The following is a 19,543-nucleotide window of genomic DNA, read 5'->3' as shown; positions in this document are numbered from 1 at the left end:
AATCCTTTCCTTTTATGAAGGTGGCATATTGCTGTGACTGACCACCTCAAAATCTTATTGTTGTGCAGGTGTGCAGATATGTGAATGTGCAGATATGAGAATGGAGCTACACATGTATGGAAATTTCAGAGGAATCTTAGAGTCCCATTTTTGCAAAAGGGAAACCGATTTTTTGTTTTCTAAATAAATAAATGATTACTATGAGATACATGTCCATATTACACACCTCAAGTGCAGAGAAGGCACCGAGTCCATTGCCAAGCACTTCTCGTACCTGCATGCTCAGAAAGAACTGGGAAGGACTATAAATAAATGGGAAGATAGCCACATTCCTCCATCAGCCACCTGTGCAGAGTAACTTAGGACCCTGGTGATGGTTCAGAGCTATGAAAGCCATGAGAAGCAAATATCCAACAGCAGATTCTTCACTGCCCCTCTGCCTACAGCATCCCAGAAATGTGTCAACAACACAAGGCTGGAGCAGGAGATGGAGCTCCCTCCCACCCTGTGCTGGGCTGTCCCTGGGCTGGGCAGACATTTTGTCATTAGGGCATCTCCTCCAGTTCTGCTGACTTGAGGCAAACATGAAGCTGGATTTTTATTAAGGGCTTTTCAGGCAAAGTAGGAAATGCTAATCTTAACTAAGAGTCATATCATATGTATGCAAATTGTTTGCTCTACTTTCTCCATCTGTTTTCTTCCCAGGTTTTTCTCTGCGCTATGCTTTACTGGAGATTAACTTACAGTATATTGCACCAAATTTGGACCGTGTGGGAAACATATGCTGCAAGCTCAAGGCCAGACTCGAATATTGGGTTGCACAGGAATAGGAATATTCACAGCAGTGCTAAGGACTGACAAACCCACAGGGACAGGAAATTCAGAGACACCAGGGTAAGGAGAGGCTGAAGCAGAGCTGTTCCAGTTACAGTAGCAGGTGGGAAGGCAAGATTTCAAAACAGTTTTAATTTGGGCAAGAGGAAGTGGCTGAACATGACAGAATGAAACCACACACTCCCCTAATTTTAATATGCAATTACCTTGTTAGTATGATACATGTCAAGCAAGACAGTTATCAATGATGAAGGATTTTTTTTTTCCTCTAGAAATCAAACTTGCCCTGACTTACTTGAAAAATCACGCATCCACCTTTTGTGCCTGTACGTCTAGGTGGAATATGTAACTTGTTAATAAGAAAGGACAAGAGAAAGGATGCTACTTTTCTCAAAGTGAATTACACAAACACCCCATTATCCCTAAAGTGTAAATCAACAAATATCTCAAGAGAAAACAAATTGGTTTGTGATGGAAACAATAATTGTCATTGATCAGCACAAAAAAAAAAATTCATGTCTTTTGCCTCAGTGAACCCAGTGCCTAAGAAACTATTTCCTCCATGGTTACTGCAAACTAACAACAAATTTTTTTTGCAACTCCAGTAGAAATGGAAGCAAAATTTTACTGAACTAAGATGATGAAACAATCAAAGAACTACTCTGACTGATGCACTGAAAGCGAAAAATGCCTTTTATCAGTATCATCCCACAACCAGCCTGCTTGATACTCATCCTCAAGTTACTAAACAAAATGGTACATGCAGAAGCTCCATAAGCTTTTGTGATCTTCCCAATGCATTGTGGTTACATATAGTCGCTGTGAAAGAGGTTTTAAACTTAAAAAGGAAAGCAGCTACATCATTACTTAAGTACTACAGTGTTGGTTGTGCACCGCATGTGACCCACAGCATCATTTCTGTCTTCTGTGACACATTAAGGAGACTGCATAAAAGGTATTTACTTATGTGAAAAACAGCAGAAAGGAGTATATTTTATGCCACCCGTGTACACCACTTATACTAAAACTCCATAATTCCATTTTGACCAGATTTTTTTGATTAGCAGTAGTATTAAACAATCACATTCTCAACTTTTGAAATAGGATACAGTAGAACGGTCTGAACAGTTTTTTACTCAACCCAGGAGTGAATGTCTCAGTGTAACTGCTTCATTTGATACAGTTTTAGTTTGCCTTCCACCTACAAAACACAGCAACTAAGTTTCATCTAAAAAAATAGTGGTTTAATTTTCAAAACACAAGCATTAGCAAGGACCATGAGTTTAAACATGTCTGTTCTGTCTGTGCTAAAATACTAGATCAGTAAGTGCCGATTCCTTGGGTTTGAAAATGTTAACACGACCGCTCAAAAAGCCTTCAGTAGCTCAGAGGCATTTGAACTTCAATTCCCCTGTAGCATGCTGACATAAGAAACACGGGCTATAATACAAGCCCCTGCCTTTGGGAGAAAGCTGACACAACAGGGAAGGCTACAGCTCAAATGTGAGCCACAAACCTCACTGCTAAAGCATCCCAGCAGAGGGAGACCCACAGGACAATTGAATTTATTTTATAAGTTAAAGTATATTTTTGCAGACCTGGAGGACAAAGTGTGGACTTTTTGTTGTTGTTATGAGTTCATTTTACAAGTGAGGCATTGCTGACTATTAAGATAAAAACAACATATCAACACAGAACTGGTGTGGCACCAGAGCAAAACACGAGTGAATTTCAGCCAGAAGCTACACATCTCCTTTCTGCACAGTTAATGCAGCTGCAACAACAAGGCTCAGGCACGTAACAAAGCCATTCTGTTCGGGTGGGTGAAGAAATCCACCTATGTTTGCAGCTTTTTGAAGTCTCTGCTGCTACTCCATGAAGAAAAGTTTTGTTTGATTTCTGACAGGACACACACAAGCCTTTGTATAACATGAGGGATCACATCCAGAATTCCCCATGTGTTTTTGTAATTTGAAATAAAACAAACAAACAAAATTTTTATTCAGTAGACATGAACATCTGCAAGATGACATCAACATGACTTCAACTTTAATGTCAAAGCATTAGACTGAAATCCAATATTGTTGAACAATTTGTGGTGGAAATGCCAGAAACTCGAACATCATGGAATAAAACTGTGATGGATATGAGGCTTCTGCAGCAACTGAAGGAAGAAACAATGTTTTAGAGCTTAACTAAATGCCTGATGAACACTAATGTAATTACAGATGTAGCTTGGGCTGAAATGTGTGATACTAAATACAAAAGTGAACACCCTGGTCCTGTGGAAGGCCTGGGGACTGGGTTTCTAGCCTTGCCCTGTTCTGCTTTCCCTAGTTATTTTCCTGCCCCTCATTATCCTTGGCTTGAAAACATCTTCACTGATGCTCTTTAGAGATGGGCAAATACTGCACAGCATGGGTGCCCTCATCCTTCTTTGTGCCTATGTGGGAGAGCAGAATGGAGCTGCCACCAGACAGCAGTCCCGTCCCGTCAGGGAAACAGAAATAAATAACGAATATGGTCGCAGTGGTACTGGAAATCTTGCTCAAAGAGGATGAGAAAGTACCACCACCACCAAACTAAGCTTTCATGTCTTGGAAGGAAACTCCCGAGAGGCCAGTCCTGGCTCTGTCAAAAGAAGAGACAGGGAGAGAGGCAATGAAAGACTAAAATGCTTCCTCTCCTCAAAACACTCAGCTCCCAGGCCTAATTATACAGGATCAACAATCCTAACCAAAACTACTGGCAGCCTCTCTCTATGTACAAGCATACAGCCAACCTCAAAATTGTGGCTTTAGCACTCACACAATTTTCACAGGCAAAAATCAGTTTAATTAGATAGTTTGTAATTTCTTTTGGAAGCAAAACTGAAGGTATCTCTATACTCTTAAAACTAGTCAAACCACTATCCTTTTTTTATTTAAGCATCACTATTAGCTTGTCCCAGTTTGAAGTTTCCTTCTCCCAGTTGTAACACTAATTAAACCTTTTGGGGAAGTTGTGCGCTCATTCTTATGCATTGCTATTAATATTTTTTATTGCAGTTAGTTGGGATCCAACACCATTCCACTGAACACAGTCAGAAGGATTTTATTTTGATTTTGTCTGGCTTGTTTTATTCTTAGCAGATGGTGCAAACCCATATGTTGATAAGTACATGCCACAGGAGAGCATCTGATCTGATACAGCCAGCCCCAAACTACAGTGATGTCTGTACTGAGGACTTCAGTGCCTGCCACCACACAAGACCACACTTCTCAGCATGGTGTGAGAGCTCAGATGGGCTTTCAAAACTAGACTAGTCCTGGTATCTAAGATACTTTTGAAAAGGTACCTTAGGCATCTTTAAACAGTAGCACGACTGTCCTCAAAATTGGTATTTTTTTCAAGCTAATTTTTACCGTGCTACTCACATAACTCAGGTGGACTAAAGGTGACACTTGTATTTGATAAATATAAATGAATATATTTTTGCATATGCAAAACAACTAATTTTCATGAAATATGATTCAACAGCCATGCAAGTAGCAACTTTCTCAAAGCATCTTTTTCTCCCTGCATTGTCAGAGAGACTCCTGCTGCCCTCCCTATCTTTGATTTTGTTAGAAATACATCCCCTTATAACCTAAAGAGAAGTACTTATGAAGGGCTTAGAGCTATTTATAGCAAAGTCTATGTGACTGAAAACATTGCAGTTTTCTTGTGGTGGGTACTTGCATTGCTTATGAACTGCAACTGGAAAACTGTTGCCTCCCTCTTTAGCAATTCTAGTCAGCATTCCCAAGGCAAGAGAGAGGGAGCCAAGGAAGGAAACAGACATAAGGACAAAACGCAAACAAACTGAAAATTTACCAATCACTTATATTCAGAAACTGAAGGGGGGGGCGGTTTGGGTACAAGAAAGACTCATCTCAATCTGCATTTCAAACTGCTGGAAATGGGCATACAAAGTGGATTAACATGATCACACCAATATTCTTCAGCAAGGGTTTTGTGCAAGCCCCTGAGAACAGGCATAATCTCTCATAATTACTGGATACACTGTTGTCACATTAAATAACAGCCTTTCCTCAAAACATAAAAGTCTACTCCCCATCGATTCTTCCAACTGGGCATTGGGCACAACTGTCAACAGACCCAGGAATACAGCAAGCAAAGCTCACTCCTGGATGCTGATCTGCAAATCCCATGTGAACTAGTTTCATAGCTTTGTTTTATTTGAAGTGAATATAAATGAGGTACAGCAAGAGCAGTGGCTTAAATCTTATACTTAATAGATTAAAATCCCCATTCCTCTTATGCCCTCCTACAAACAAACAACCTTTGGAGCAGTTTTAAGTCCTACTAGCCAGAAATGCGATAGAAAATGAGTCAAAACTCTGGAAAACTCAGATTCAGCTCTGATTTCTGCTGCTCACAATTACATGGTTCAAGGTCTTTCTCAACAACACCAGAAGAAAAAACAAGGAATGGTGAAAGGCAAAAGATAATGTGTTCAGGTTTGGCTCCCTTCTGCCTTGGATTCTAACCGCTGGAGGAGATTTTTAGAAGACATACCAGGATATGGGATGGCTGTGTGAGGTTGGCAGACAGGGAACAAGGTATATTTTGTAGTTATCAGTAAAGAACTGGCAACTGAAACCCCAGGAGAAGATTGGCGCACAGGAGAATAAGAGAAAAGAACAGCCTTTTATTATAAATTCCAAAGCTATATATTACTCATGGACAGTCACAGATGTAGTATTTGTTCCCAGGTGAGACCTACTAAGCCTATAAATATTTTTTTAATTAAAATAGTTTCCCTTGATGCTCAGCCTTTCTTTTTATCATTTTATGGGCAACAAAATTCCACATTCATAGATTCCTCAGACAACACATACATTTAATGTATTTTCAAGAACAGAAAGAGTGCTGACACCTGGACTCTACACAACCACACTCAGATACAAGCCATCCTCTGAAATAACCAAGCCACAGTGAAAAAGGGGTCTTTCCTTAATTTGAAACCAAAATAAAAGAACAGAAGCTATAACAGCCGTTTCATCCTTGTTCTGTAGCACCCCTCAAGAAAAAGCTAAGAGGAAGGTAAAGTCAGCTCAAGAGGAGTCAGAAAAATATAATGCTCCATTTTTTAAAATCAATATACTTTAACCCATGCATCTTTCTTTGAACCACCTGGTGGGAAATACCAGTGGTGACCAGATACAGAATTATCTGAAACTCGAGCCTGATTCACTCTGGCACTTCTCCTGCTCCATTACAACTTTTAAATCAAGTCAAGAAGTTTGTGTAACAGGAAGTTTGTATCCACTTATCCTTATCTCCTTTCTCCACTGGTGTGACTTTAGAACACTTAGCCCCTAATTTATAGGGTAATAGTAATAAACAAACACAGAAGAACTTCCCCCGTGGAGAAGTGAAGTGTGTGTGGTGGGAAATCAACATATTTTCTGCTTTCTAGACATTGGACAGATTATCTTGTAAATCTGAGTTTGGTCCAAAGAGAACCAGGCAAAATAACACTTGTGTTTCCATTCTGTTGATTTGATAGTAGAAACATTTTTAACATGAATAAAACAAAAGTGCTTTTACAAATTAATTTGGGAATATGGACAAGAAGGGACATCCATACTTACTACTGTGTTACTGTATGCACAAAAACCCCCTGAAATCCCAGCAGACTTACTATTGCTCACTTGCACCCCAAATGACTTTGTTCTCCCTGGTGCCATTGAGTGAGGGACAAGCATTGGAGAAAGAGAAAACAAACAAAAAAACCCCTCAACACACTGATGAAAAGAGGGGATTACGGGAATGTTTTTTTCTTTGCTACATATGTTTCCTGGAACATATCAAATTGGAATCCCAGCACATGGAGGACAGAACAGCAAAGCTACCAAGAAGCTGGCAAGTGGCAACACGACTCATAGCAACTTCTCCCTTTTGTGGAGATGCGTATCAGAAATATCTTTTAAGAGGAGGTTATCGGAAGAACAGGTATAAATCAGCCGAAGTACTTCCTGCCAATGCCTGTATACAATGCCAATGCCTGTATACAGCTAATGCACAGCGCTGGGTTCTGGAACTTGCAGCCAAGTCGGAAGATTGATTATACGGGACTTCTAAGTTATCTGAATGCATTGTCAAGCTCATTATGATGCTTAGTTTTCAGTACTAGCTATTTTATCAGTAGCTGCCAGTGAAGTCTTCTAAGACGGAGGCATCAGGCCACGCAATGCAACAGCCAAGAGGCTGCAACTCTGCGGTCAGAGATGTCAGCTGTACCGGTAATTTACACAGGAAGTTCAAAAAACACAGGGCAAAGAGAATGGTACCCGCACTCTATTTGCAACAAACTGCACTACCACAAAAAGGCTCGTAACATCCCCTTGAGATTCCTACGAAACTTTGTCCCGGCACGAGTATGGACATTACACTTTCTCCCCGAGCAATAGCGAGAGCAGAGCTGCCTGTACGCGCCTGTGGGACAGCGGCTGCCAGCCCCAGCCCCAGCCGGAGCAGACGCGGTGCTGCCGCTGACCCAGCGCCGCCAGCCGCGCCCGGGGCTCCCGCCGGGGCTGGGGAGGAGCGGCCACAGCCGGGCGCCCAGGTGGCCTCCCCCTGCCTGCTGCACGCAACTTGCCGGAGACTTTTTCGCCGCTTATCTGACTTATTATAAAATAAAAAAAAAAAAAAAAAAAAAGTCCTAATTAACAAAGATCAAGAAAGTCGTAGTATACATCTACCGTAAGGCTGGTTACCACTTTAATCTCGCAGCTACTCAGACACAGGGATAAACCCGGCGAGGATTAACCAGGTCAGCTATATACAGCCCTGAGAGCAGCTCAGGCTACGCTCCCGCAGAGCAGCGAGGCGAGGACGGCGGGGGCAGCCCGCCGCACCCCTCCGCTCGCCCCCAGCACGGGGAGCCCCCGGGGCCGCGCCTGCCGACCCTCCCCGCCCGGCCCCGGACTCACCCAGCGTCTCCGCCCGCAGCCAGAGCGGGGCCGAGGCTCCGAGCAGCAGCGAGAGCAGCAGCGAGGGGGCGGCCCGCGCCCCCCCGGCGGAGCCCATGGCTCCGGCTCTCGGCGGGGCGGGCAAGGCACAACTTCCCCACTTCCCTCCTGCTCCTTTCTTTTCCTCTCCGCTTCCTCCTCCTTCTTCTCCTTCTCGCTGGGGCGGCTCCGGAGCCAGCCCGCGCTCCCGCGGAGGGGGGCGGCCACCTCCCGGCATCCTTCCCCCCCGCAGGTGTTTCTGCGGAGGCGGAGAAGGGGCCGTGCGGGGCTGCCTCTGGCCCCGTGCCCCGCCGGTGGCCGGGCTGCAGCGCTGCCGCCTCCCGCCTCCCCGGCCTGGGGCTGGGGGTGGAGAGAGGAAACGGGAGAAGGGGAAGCGCCACTATTCCCATTGGGCTGCCGCTCGGGGTATCTCCTCCTCCTGCCGTGGACCGAGGGGCCGGCGCGGCCCCGCCGCCCCCTCCCCTCGCCGAGTGCTGCCTCTCCCATCCACCGCCGCTCTGGGGTGCTGCACCGGGGTCGCGGCGTTCCCTCAAACCCATGCAGCCCCCAGCATCGCCTGCGAGCCCCCGAAGTTGGCGAGCCATGTACATGCCCACATACATATATACACGCACTCGTATATACGAGTGTGTTCCTGAGGAAACAGGACTATTTTGCCGTTCGCAGGCTAATTGCCAGGCGTCGCTCCCGCTGCCGCGGCGGGAAGGGGCGCGGGGATGCCGCAGGGTGTGTGCGCGGGGGCGGACACGAGTGGGGCCGGCGGGCAGTGCAGCCGGACGGGGCAAGCGGGAGCGTCCGGCCCCTTCAGCACAGCTGGGGTCGTGATCGGGCTTCTCGGTCCTGAGGAAGTGAATGCATGCAGGTTTGCAAACCGTGTGGTTAACCTGTGCCAGCATTGTCTGTTACAATTATGGGCTGAATTAAACAGGAGCTTTCTAAAGTATGCTGTGGGCATCTCTCTCTCTGGGTGGGACCTTGACTGTCGAGCTCTGAAGAAACCTGTGGCACAGGGAGGGTTACAGATGCACGACAGGGAACACGGTGCCAGCAGCTGCAGTAGACCTGAATGTTAAGCAGGCCCCAGTGGTTTGCCTTTTTAAAGTAGGCTGGAGAATGGAAGGTGGACTGCCTGACTCTGTACGGTCTTTTCGGGATGGGTTGCTGTGAGGCAGGTGGATTCACACTGCTGGCAGGTCAGGAACACTGTGCTGCTATGCTAAAATGAAGTACAGAATTAATTTGTATGTCAGAGACAACATTGCTAGATTATATATTATGTTAGAAAAAGTCGAGTTTGGTAAACCTTTATTCTAATTGAGCTCTTGTTTTGTAAGTGTTAATGTCTGTTTTTTAACTTTTCAGACACCATATGTGATCAGGCATATTTTTTGCCATGTACCCAGTACATTATATTCTTGGTATATGTATTTAACACACGTTGTTAGTATTTGAGACTTACCCTTCTTTTCAAAGGAGAGTTTGAAATCTAGACTAAAATGTTAGAGATGATATAAGGCAGAGAGAGTGTTAGTGCAGCAGTTTGGCCGTTAGACTAATCCTCACTAGACTTTACCAACAAATGCCAGCAATCTTCTGGCTGAAGGAGGTTGAGATGGGTCACTCCAAGACTCTGAAGGCTGAGAGACTTTCAAAGAGGAGCGTGTCCATGTGAATAAAAATGGCCTGTTCTTGTACTTGTCTCACAGATTGTCAGGAGCAAATCCATACAAATGAGGGTGATTATGGAGACAAAGGGGCCAGAAAGTCAAACTCTGCAACAGCCTCAAGACTGAATTTAAAGACCCCCACAGGAGTGGTGAAAATATTGTGGTCACAGAAAATAGTTTTTCCAATACCAAATTCTGGTCCAAAGCCTACAAACGAGACTCGGCATAAATGGAAACCTGAGGGAGAGAGATGGATAGGATAATACATGTGTTGCAAAACATGTATCATCTTTGAAAGTGTGGTAGTTGTTGAAAAGCAATATAACAATATATGAGCATGCATTGTTTTGTATTTGTCTCAACAGGCAATCAAAACCAGTCAGTCCTACATGGGTTGGTACTGGGAATTATACTGATTTATCATCAGCTGAGATCTAGAATATATTCTCTAGTAATAGTGCCAGGTTCTAGTTATATTTGTTAAGAATTATCATAAATATGGACAGAACAGTCCTGCAGGTCAATCCCAACTAACCTTAGGCAAGCAGTACTGTGATAAACCAGCTTTAGTGATCTTGGGCAATTTAATATGCAAAACACTTTGCCATGGAGCTTGCAGATAATGTCACTAGTGCTGATCTCTCCACAGAACTTGGATGGTTGGAAATTGGTAGAGGCAAGTTAGGAGCCTTGGAAGGCCAAAGCAGTTTTTGCCTGTCACACGGCTCCAGAGGCTCAGAACAACGGGGAAGGTAGGTTGATAGATACCATGAAAGGAGGCTTTCTTCATCTCCTGGGCCTGGCAGTGCCTTCTGAGACAGAGAGACAATGATTCAGTTTGCAGTTATTTTTATTTCAATGATTCGTAGTGAAATGATAAGTCATGCCCTTGAGACTGGGGCTGTAAAATGTCTGGGAGTGGTATTTATTTCCATTCATGGCCAGTAAGGAGAGCACTGGTGGAGGGAAAGCATGCAGGCTGCTTTTTCAATCTCACCACTCTGGGCTCAGCCGGAGCTGGTCGCTTGTCCAAGTGTTTCCTGTTGCAAACGTGTAGTGCTCAGGGGTAGCCCTGCTCCTCGCTCTGGTGTTGGGAGCACAGCTTTCCTATTGACTTCAGCAGGATAATAATAATGCAATCAGTGAAGTAGCTTCTGTATTATTTATTTTGCTATTAAATTCTCATTACTATGCCCTCTCTCTGTCATTTTTCAATGTGCTGTAGGCAAAGATCTTACTGTCAGCTTCCAAGATTAAATAATCATTAAGAAGAATGAAATAGTTTATAGCTCTCAAAGTTGCTATTCACAAGGACTTGTGTAACCCTTGTCACCTTGCTACACTGGTTCATGTGTACTTTTCCAAATTCCCTTTTGTAAGGCGGAGAGTTAAAAACAGCTTTTAAATAAATATAGTTTTAAAGGCAAGTGCTTTGAGTTAAGGCAAAAGACTAGTTCAGAAAGAAGGCATACATTGAGCCTGACTAATACATTGTCACATGGTGGGAGCATCACAACGGGAAAACTCCCTGCCAAACCACTTCTGACAGCTTGATGCAACTGATTTTGGTCACTAGCACTGGCTTAATTTGGAAGAGACCTGATTCACCCAAACCATAGCTACTTTTTAGTATGAGCATATGCCTTTACAGGTAGTTTTCTAAGGGTGTGAGTTAGGAGTATTTTGTGTGTTTGTTGCAAATGGTATTAACTGAGTCACTTACAGCTAGATAATGTGTCTCATCGTTCACTGTATGGATACCTTTACTGTGCAGCCACCTGCACATGAGCCGTTGAGTTTTTACTCTGCAGACCTTTGACCCCAGGATGAATAAACTGCGAGTGAGGACTTCAGGATAAAATCAGCTCAAAACACTTCAGAATGTGGATGGTCAGTATGGGGACATACCCAGGTTTCATTTGTAGACTTGTACAGTCTCTAGCTTAGTGGATTTACTTTCTTGACCTATACTTTTTATATACTGTTGCATAATTGTATATAACACACAGAGAAAGAGCTGCTTCTAAGCAGACCTAAATAATCTGATGAGTCCTTGTGTTCCTTGTGTGATGTTAAACTGGTAGTTTGTCTGGGGCAAGGGGCAAGGGAGGAAGGAAAAACACACAGCAGAGTTCACCTCAGCTTATCTTGCAAGCTTGACACTGTATATATTCTTCCTTTCCAAAAGCATCTTGTTCTGTACAAGTTCTAGAGGAAAAAAATAGAAACAAAAACCTTAATTTATACAAAGAGGTTTAAGTTTCTTCTTAATAGAGCAGTCTTGCTTCTGTGCAGCTAACAGGAAAGTTCCTGCTCTTAGTAAGTGGAAAGCTTTTTCTTTGCATAGAAGAAGGGGGAAGAATTGAAAACACAATGAGGTAGAGAGGACCCGAGGTTACAAATTACAAAACAGCAAGAACAATTCTAGACATTGAGAGGTATGTTAATCTCTTCATTAGCAGAAGGATAGCTTGCAGATTGAGAGGCCTTTTAGCAGTCATTATATATGGGCTGGGTTTTGCATTTTCACTGGGGCAAAAGCAAATGGTATAGTGGATTTACAGGATAAAGCTGAGAACAAAATGCCGGTGGTTGCTGATCTCTGTGTATTCAAGGACTGTGTTCTGCCAGAAGTGTATGTAGTGGTTATATAAAAAATTCAAAAAATAAAACACATAAAGGAAAATCATTAAATGTGTCTAGATGCAACATTTGTATAAACTGCATGAGGAGTCCTCTCTGTTAAAAATGATCAGACTACAGCAAAGTCATTGCTGCCACAAGACTGTGGCATGGCTTAGGAAGTTTAGCAAATTCCTTGAGATATACATGAATTATTCTGTGTTTGTAAAGTATTTTATGGACACAATGCTCTATGTTTTGTTTATATCATTGGAATCTAAGGCCTTGCCCACTGAGCAGCACAGACACTTCAGCCTGTAAAACACCACCGTCCACTAAGGTCTGCATTCCATTAAACCATGAAGAGATGGACTGATCTCCAGGACTCCTCTGGATATTCACCTAGCTACTGTTGCAAAAAATTTTGCAATTTACCCACTGGAATTAGAAAAAATCTGCCCATTTGTAGTAGGCTGTGATGCTGTGCCCTCCTTAGAGCCAGCCTGGGTTCTGGTGAAGTTCATGTTACCAGCTTCCCTCCTTGCTTAATGTAAGCATCCCTCTACAAGTATGAAAATGCCCAGGAGGGAAGGAGTCAGTAAAATAACATTTCCACTTTTCAAGTGGTTCTGAGCAAGTAGCTAAGAGGATAGCATGACCAAATGCTTCATTAGTACTTTAAGGCAAACATGAAGCAAGAATCAGACAGAAAAAAAAATCTTCTGATAGAAGAAACAGTTTAACTTGCACTAGCACAGGTTACTGCCTGCACCCATATGGATGAGTTGGAACCATATAGTGTCATTATGTAATTACACTGGTAGCAAGAATCCCCAGGGGGGAGAGACCATAAATATTCTTAGGCCTGAAGAACATGCAAAAAGAAATAGCAGGCAATAAATTCCGAGAGAGAAAACTAAACCGCAGCAGGCTTTAAGACTTTTGTCTTAACCATAGGTCTTGTCTGAGTGGGGGTGATAGGAGGGCTCTTCCCAGCACTGGTAGGGAATGTCTATGGGATAATTGGATGCTAAGAGATAAGCAGCCTCATTCACTGCAACAAGCAGCAGTTGGGTGTAACTCTAATGAGAGTCATATAGAGGATGAATGTGCACTTTTCATCACTTTAATTGCTGTAACCTATCCAATCATGTCACCTATTATGATGTAATTATGAGATCAATTTGAAGACTAATCATTTGTCCCACTGCCACATATTTTGCAGTTTCTCACAGCTGCTTGATCTTTTTAGGTCATATTTTTTCGTACTTTCAAGGAAGAAGAAATAAAGTTGCTAATCATCTGGATTTTGAAGACAATCAACCAAACATGCTATGCTGCTGTCAAGAAATATGGGGCAGAACATTCCTTTTAATTTACACATATTGTTTTAGGTTTGCCTTGAAAAATGTTATGATCTAGAAATTCATTACACTCTTTGTCAAAGTAGAGCCTACTATTTTATAACTTATCAGTTTGGCATCATCCTTGGTCATTGTCAGTGACAAAGCTCTGATTGTTTTTTATAGGTCTTTTAAAGAGTTTTTGTGATGCTGCAAGATATTAATCCTCATACTTTTAAAAATGTGAAACATTGCCCATTAATACATAGATAGTATGTAATTTTTAACGGTAGCATGTTTGGGATTTCAAGAGGGAGTTCACAGCTGAATTTGCACAGTGTACATTTTTTTCCATGTGAAACAAGTAGTCTTAATAATTTACTCATGTTTATGAGGTTGCATTCAAGTAGGAGCTAAGAAATTACTTGCGCAAAATATGAAGCAATCCAGTGGTGACTTCCAGGAATAACCACTTATATTTGAATCATGTCTTTTAAATAAAGTTAGCAATTGATCTAGTTATAATCTTTCTGAAAAGGTGTGGAGTAATGGCAAATGAATGCAAATAAGCAGGACTTGATCATTTCTAATGTAGAGGGTGCCATTTATGTACACTGGAGAGGGCAGTTTATGTGCTGGTTTATTGATCATGATATCTCTGGCTGTATAATTAAGAGAGCTGAAAGCAAATATAAGTATGAGCTGAGTGACTGCTTGGTTTAAAAGAAGTCATCCAGTTTACTCCAGATCTAGCTTGTCTTCCTAATTTCAAGGGTTATCATGCCATGTTGCAGTTTTCCTGCAGGGTATGATATGAACTTAGGCTGAAAGTCTCAGGAGTGGAAAAGTAAGACCTTCTTTCTCTTCAGTTCATTTGTTTCAAGAGAGAGGGATGGGAATCATGCTTATTAATTTAGTAATTATGATGTGTGGGACTGTGGTCCCATCCCCCTCCCTGTTCTCTGTACAGGCTCTGTGGAAGTCTGCACAGCAGTAAGCCATACATAGTGAAAGTATAGCTCTCACTATACATAGTGAAAGTATAGCTCATAAATCTGCAATAATCATTATGTGTGGAGAAAAAGCTTCTTATGCAACTTTTCTACATCGCATTGGGCCACTACGCCAATGAATCACAAGGTCAAATTCTTGTAATTCATACTGTGGATCACCCTGTATATATAGTTTAAGGATTCACTGTGAATTGCTTTTGAAGCCAGGCTATTTTTTGAATGTAAAAGCCTGATCAAATGTAATCTGTCTCTGTAAAAAACTTTTTGCCTTTTTGCAAATAATTAGAAAAATGTGAGTTTGAGTGAATATTTTCTCATAGTTTAATTACATTAATGTACTATTGTGCCTGTTATGAAATACAGAAAATTAGAGCGTGCTTTAGCTTCCTTGTCAAAGATAACTGCACAACAGAAAGTAAATATATCATGTTGGGGAACACTCAAATCAGTTTTGAACATTCTTTCTTCATAAAATAATAAAATAACAATAATTGATATTTGTTGCCACCTAAAATTATGTTTGTGTGGACAGTATAATTTCTCAGATATTCCTTCCCAAAGCAAGAGCTTTTAGCTTTCTTGTGTCTTCTTCTTTTCATTAAAGATACCTTATTCTTAGTTATGTCAGACATGTATACTGGTAGCTGTTCTTGGCCTCGGGGTTCATAAATGGTCCTAAAGGCCTTTTTCCAAATGTGATAAACATAGTTGAACTCGAGTTTAGTCTGCCTCCAAGACTTAAATTCAGCCTGTATTTTAATTTTTTCTTTATATCCAGTATGGCATTTGTCCACCAAAATCAGATGTTCTTACCCTTCTTCCCTTGAGCACGATGAAGGTTTTGGTGCAGGGTGGTGAGGTTGGGCTGACTGTCCATGCGGATTCAGCCCAGGTATGCGCCTCCTGTGGGCTGCTTGCCTGCACAAGTGAATGACATGAGGGCCAGGGCCAGGCATTCACTGTGTGAGCAGCTCTGCTGCCTAACCTTAGTTTCTGTCTGGGCATGCTGAGTTCCCACACTGTGTTATCTACTTCATACACATTTGTCCTCAATAGCTTAAAAAGTTTAAGTGAACCCTTCATGGCTTCATTCTCCAGTGTATGAACAGAGCATCTGGGAACAAGAAAACCTTCATCTGGCATGAACAGCTATGAAAGAGAACAATTGTTTGTGGCCAAAGTTCCCGTAACAGCCCCCACCATCCAGCCACAGTTCCTCATGTGCACAAAGAATCAGGCAGCTTCACAGAGGAGATGCCTTGGGACAGTTGGGATTAGTCTGGCACAAAAGGATGGATTCAGGATGCACACCCAGAATGTCAAAGGGTGAAGTCAGCCACAGCTAAGACTGTTATCAACTGCTCCAACCAGGCCAAAACTAACCCTGGTAATAATTACCTGCTCAGTTCCTGCAGTTACCTCTGCTCTCGAGAGAAGATCTGAGTCCCTGCAGTTTCTGGATTTCTCATGCAGCACTCTGCTCGTGAGCGATTTACAAGGACTCAGCACCTTTTCAGGAGTTACTATCATATTTTAGGCTCAGACTTCTGCTATGTACATTTGAATACTGTACCATCTAGGCATTTATAGGTATTTGACTTACTGTTTCAATAAAGATAAGCATGGTATATTAATAATTCACTGGGATTCTTGTTAGCATGTGTAACTCTTTTCTACCCAACTTTGTAACTTTTACTTGGAAAAGAGAGCAATCAAATGGATTTTGATTCATTCTCATGGCATTATATGATCCTCTCCCACACTCCCACCAATATGCTTCTGTTACCAGGGATCTAGAGAGGCAAATCTGATCCTCTAAATGAGCAGGAGCAGGAAGCCCAGCTGCTCTTCAGCCTCCTCTCAGTTACAAACCACTCTGGAGCACATGTAGGTAATTTCACATTGGCTTCTGCTGGTTGCAGCCTGAATTTGGTGGACCATGAACTTTCACTTACTTCCTTGCATCTTATGCCAGTATTTTTTCTTGATCTTCCTTGTTCTATGTTACTGTCCCAGGAATATTTTTTGTTGTTGTTGCTTTGATTTGTAGAATTACATTAATGCAATAAAATAGCAAACACTGAAGCAAAGGAAACAAAAACAGCATGGTAGAGATACCATAGTCAGAAAATAATTATAACATTTGCAGACAGCCATTCTCCCAAGTAAAGGCTAACTTGTTGCTACATAAAGGAAATATTACAGCTGTTTTGTTTTACTAGTCTTATAAAGACACACTTATAGACAATTTCTCATATGTAAACTTGTGTGAAAATGCAGTGAACTATTTTTACTGGCGTACAGACATTGGAGTACATCTACCTGGGCACTCTGTGCACCTGGAATCTCCACTAAATGAAACATTACTGCTTAGTAGTCCTGTTTGGGCAGAGTCTCTTTCTTCATATTAGTTCTTGGGCCTAATCTAAAGTACCTTGAAATTACTGGGGGCGCCTCTCTTGACAGCAGTGCCAAGTGCTCCTTTGGGCCTATGCTTTCTAGATTCTAGTGCTGTAACATTCCAAGATGTTGCTGTATCCATATCTCTTCACTCTGCTCAACTTCTGCAGCTTGCAGAGCAATGGAAGACAGCATGTGTATGCACCTAATTTAAATTGCTATTAGGATGGGTATTCCCCAGTACACTGGACTGAGAACACAAATGCCCAGGGAGGTTGAAAGATATGGTCTTTACTTAACCTATGCATTACCACAAAAGGGTACATTAACCTTTTTTTCAGAGAACAGTCTTTCTGGTTTGTGGTTTAGTAGAAATCAAAACATGGCTCGAAAATACATTTTAAAAAGACAAAACAAAACAAACCTAAAAAAACCCCAAAAACCAACAAAAAAGCAAAAAAAACCAAACAAACAAAAATTCCAACTGAGCCAGAAGAATCTTCTCAGAAATAATTGTTTTAGTTATTGTTTTAAAATAATTCATTCTCTTATATCCATTTTGGTATAGAGATTTTCTCTTTTTAGTGCATCCCTTTCTTCTTTGAGCTCCTATGAGTCCTTTCAGCCTTAGAAAAGGCATATAATTGTGTTTGTGCCTGTAAGTAATACTGGAAAAATAATGTACTTTTCATAAACCAATTTAGATCTTTAGCGTATAAACATATGACCCTATATTCATATCATCCCATGTTTAATGTTTCTCCTGTCTTAGCCTGCTTTACATTGAGGTAGTGTTTGTCATTACAGCCTAAGCATGTAATTGTTCTGCAAATCTTTTTGGAGTCCAGATGCACTCACAATTAAAGGCCACCTCTTACTATTTGTGTTATCATAGCGCAGAGAGAGGTCACTGCTCTGTTGTGCAAGATCACATTCATACATGTCCTGAGCAGCAGGTCCTGCTCCCCAGGCTTCCCTCTATTAAGGGACAATGATGTATCAGACCTAAATTTAGTTAACAAGTTAACAATAGCAGCTGTTAGAGTGAAGGCTCAAACCAACTGGGTCAAAGGGTTCCTTTCCTTGCCTTACTTCCCCTCTTCCTGGAGCTCACCTGATGTTGTGTTGAGCTAATTCAATTTGCTGAGGTAGCAGAATGTTTTCTTGACAACAAGGGGACTGGCTTTCCGCTGTGCTGGGGACCTGAATTAGCTCAGTAGAGGATCAAACAGCGCCAGAGCTGGTGTAAGGGGGAGGGAGGGACCGCACTGCTCGGGCAGGGCAGGAAAGGAAAGCACAGCAAAGCAGAACAGAGCAGGTCTGGGACCATGACAGGGAATGCCTGGGGTGATGCCCTTCACAGGCGATAAATCCTCTCGGCATCTGGACGCACCCTCACTGGCAGTGTGCGGGTGTAGCTCTGCGTGCCTGTCCCCTCCTTGCTCTGGCATCTGCTTGGCTTCTCAGTAAAGAAAACTTCCTGGGGAGGGAAACTTCCCTCACCCTGAAGGAAATTTCCTCAGCAAAAGAAAATAAAAAAGCTGGTTTAACACCCAAACCACCATCTTGCTGTGATTCTGACAGCATGTCTGTGCCAGCTCGAGGGTCAGCACATACAACTGTGGGCAGATAATACTCAGACTGTTTAAAAGCATTGCAATTAATTTAAAATCAATACATCTAAATTTGAGTGACTGCTGCTGCAGTCAATGGAGTTGGCAGACTCAAATCAGTGGCCTTTTGAGATTCTTGGATGATCCCTCAGCTACTGGTCCAGAAGGGCTGGGGTTCCCTTGCTCGGGGCGACACCTGCCAGCCAGGCTCTGAGGGCACACCTGGGATGGGCTGGCTCTGCCCAGCTGCGCTGGGCTCCCCCATCCACCCAGGGACTGGGGCCCCATGCCAGCCCCTGAAGCCATCAGCCCCTGCCCCAGTGGTGCAACATCAGGGCCACTCTCCAGCCCTGGGCCCACATCCCAACCGTGGCCTCTCTGTCCCCAGGAAGGTGCCTGATGATGGTGCTGGCTGCCCTGCTCTTGGCTGGGGGTGGGATGGGCTCTGTCCTGGGAACCCCCTACCATGGTACCTAAACCCTGCTAGTCCTGGGTGAACGTCTGAGGCTCCCTGCTACAGGGAGGGGTGTCACTAGGGACCTGTGTTTGGGGAATGGAACAAGCCCCATGTTCCCCATAACAGGGGATTGGGCTCACAATGGAGGAGCAGGGCTGGCCCTCATCAGGTTGATCTCTGGGGGCTATGGAGCTCTGCTCAGGCCTTCCCCTGCACCCAAAAGGGCAAGGAGAAGACATGTCTAAAGTCATGGCAGCTGTTGGTGTTCCAGAGGGGTTTAAAACCCTTGGAGGATAAAGCCTGAAGTTGACTGGGCTGCCTGTGGTGTTGGTGAATGTTAGCAAGTTAAGAGAAAGTGTTGTCTTGCCCATAGCATTTACCTTTTTAGCTGTTATTGCAGGTGGAAACAATGTGCTGGATTACCATCCTCAGGATTTCTCCTGATGGTAGATCCCAGCTAATTATGGTCTTTCCAGGGAATGTTTCCCACTCCCTCAGAAAACAAGAGATTAGATATATCTCCAACAAGCCTGTGTTTTGGAGAGCATCCTTAATTTTTTTCTCCCTACTGTGAG

General features: G+C 43.0%; 1 protein-coding gene and 1 long non-coding RNA gene across 2 annotated transcripts in view; one reads left to right on the top strand and one right to left on the bottom strand.

The window, feature by feature from the left end:
- Positions 1–8,255, bottom strand: part of DCBLD1 (discoidin, CUB and LCCL domain containing 1) — a 46,165-nt gene extending 37,910 nt beyond the window's left edge. Inside the window, exon 1 of the mRNA XM_068184353.1 lies at positions 7,815–8,255. Coding sequence (XP_068040454.1) covers positions 7,815–8,070 — 256 coding nt within the window. The 5' untranslated portion in view covers positions 8,071–8,255. The remainder of the gene's footprint in view (positions 1–7,814) is intronic.
- LOC137470736 (uncharacterized) lies at positions 274–5,086 on the top strand. The gene is made up of 2 exons (XR_010997229.1): positions 274–894; positions 3,963–5,086. It is a non-coding gene; the product is annotated as an uncharacterized lncRNA (long non-coding RNA).
- Positions 8,256–19,543: the final 11,288 nt, after the last annotated feature.

The sequence above is a fragment of the Anomalospiza imberbis genome, chromosome 3, assembly GCF_031753505.1.
Source record: "Anomalospiza imberbis isolate Cuckoo-Finch-1a 21T00152 chromosome 3, ASM3175350v1, whole genome shotgun sequence".
In the NCBI taxonomy this organism is placed as follows: Eukaryota; Metazoa; Chordata; class Aves; order Passeriformes; family Viduidae; genus Anomalospiza; species Anomalospiza imberbis.
The sequence above is the reverse complement of the archived record's forward strand: the minus strand, read 5'-3'. Positions and strand labels throughout refer to the sequence as shown.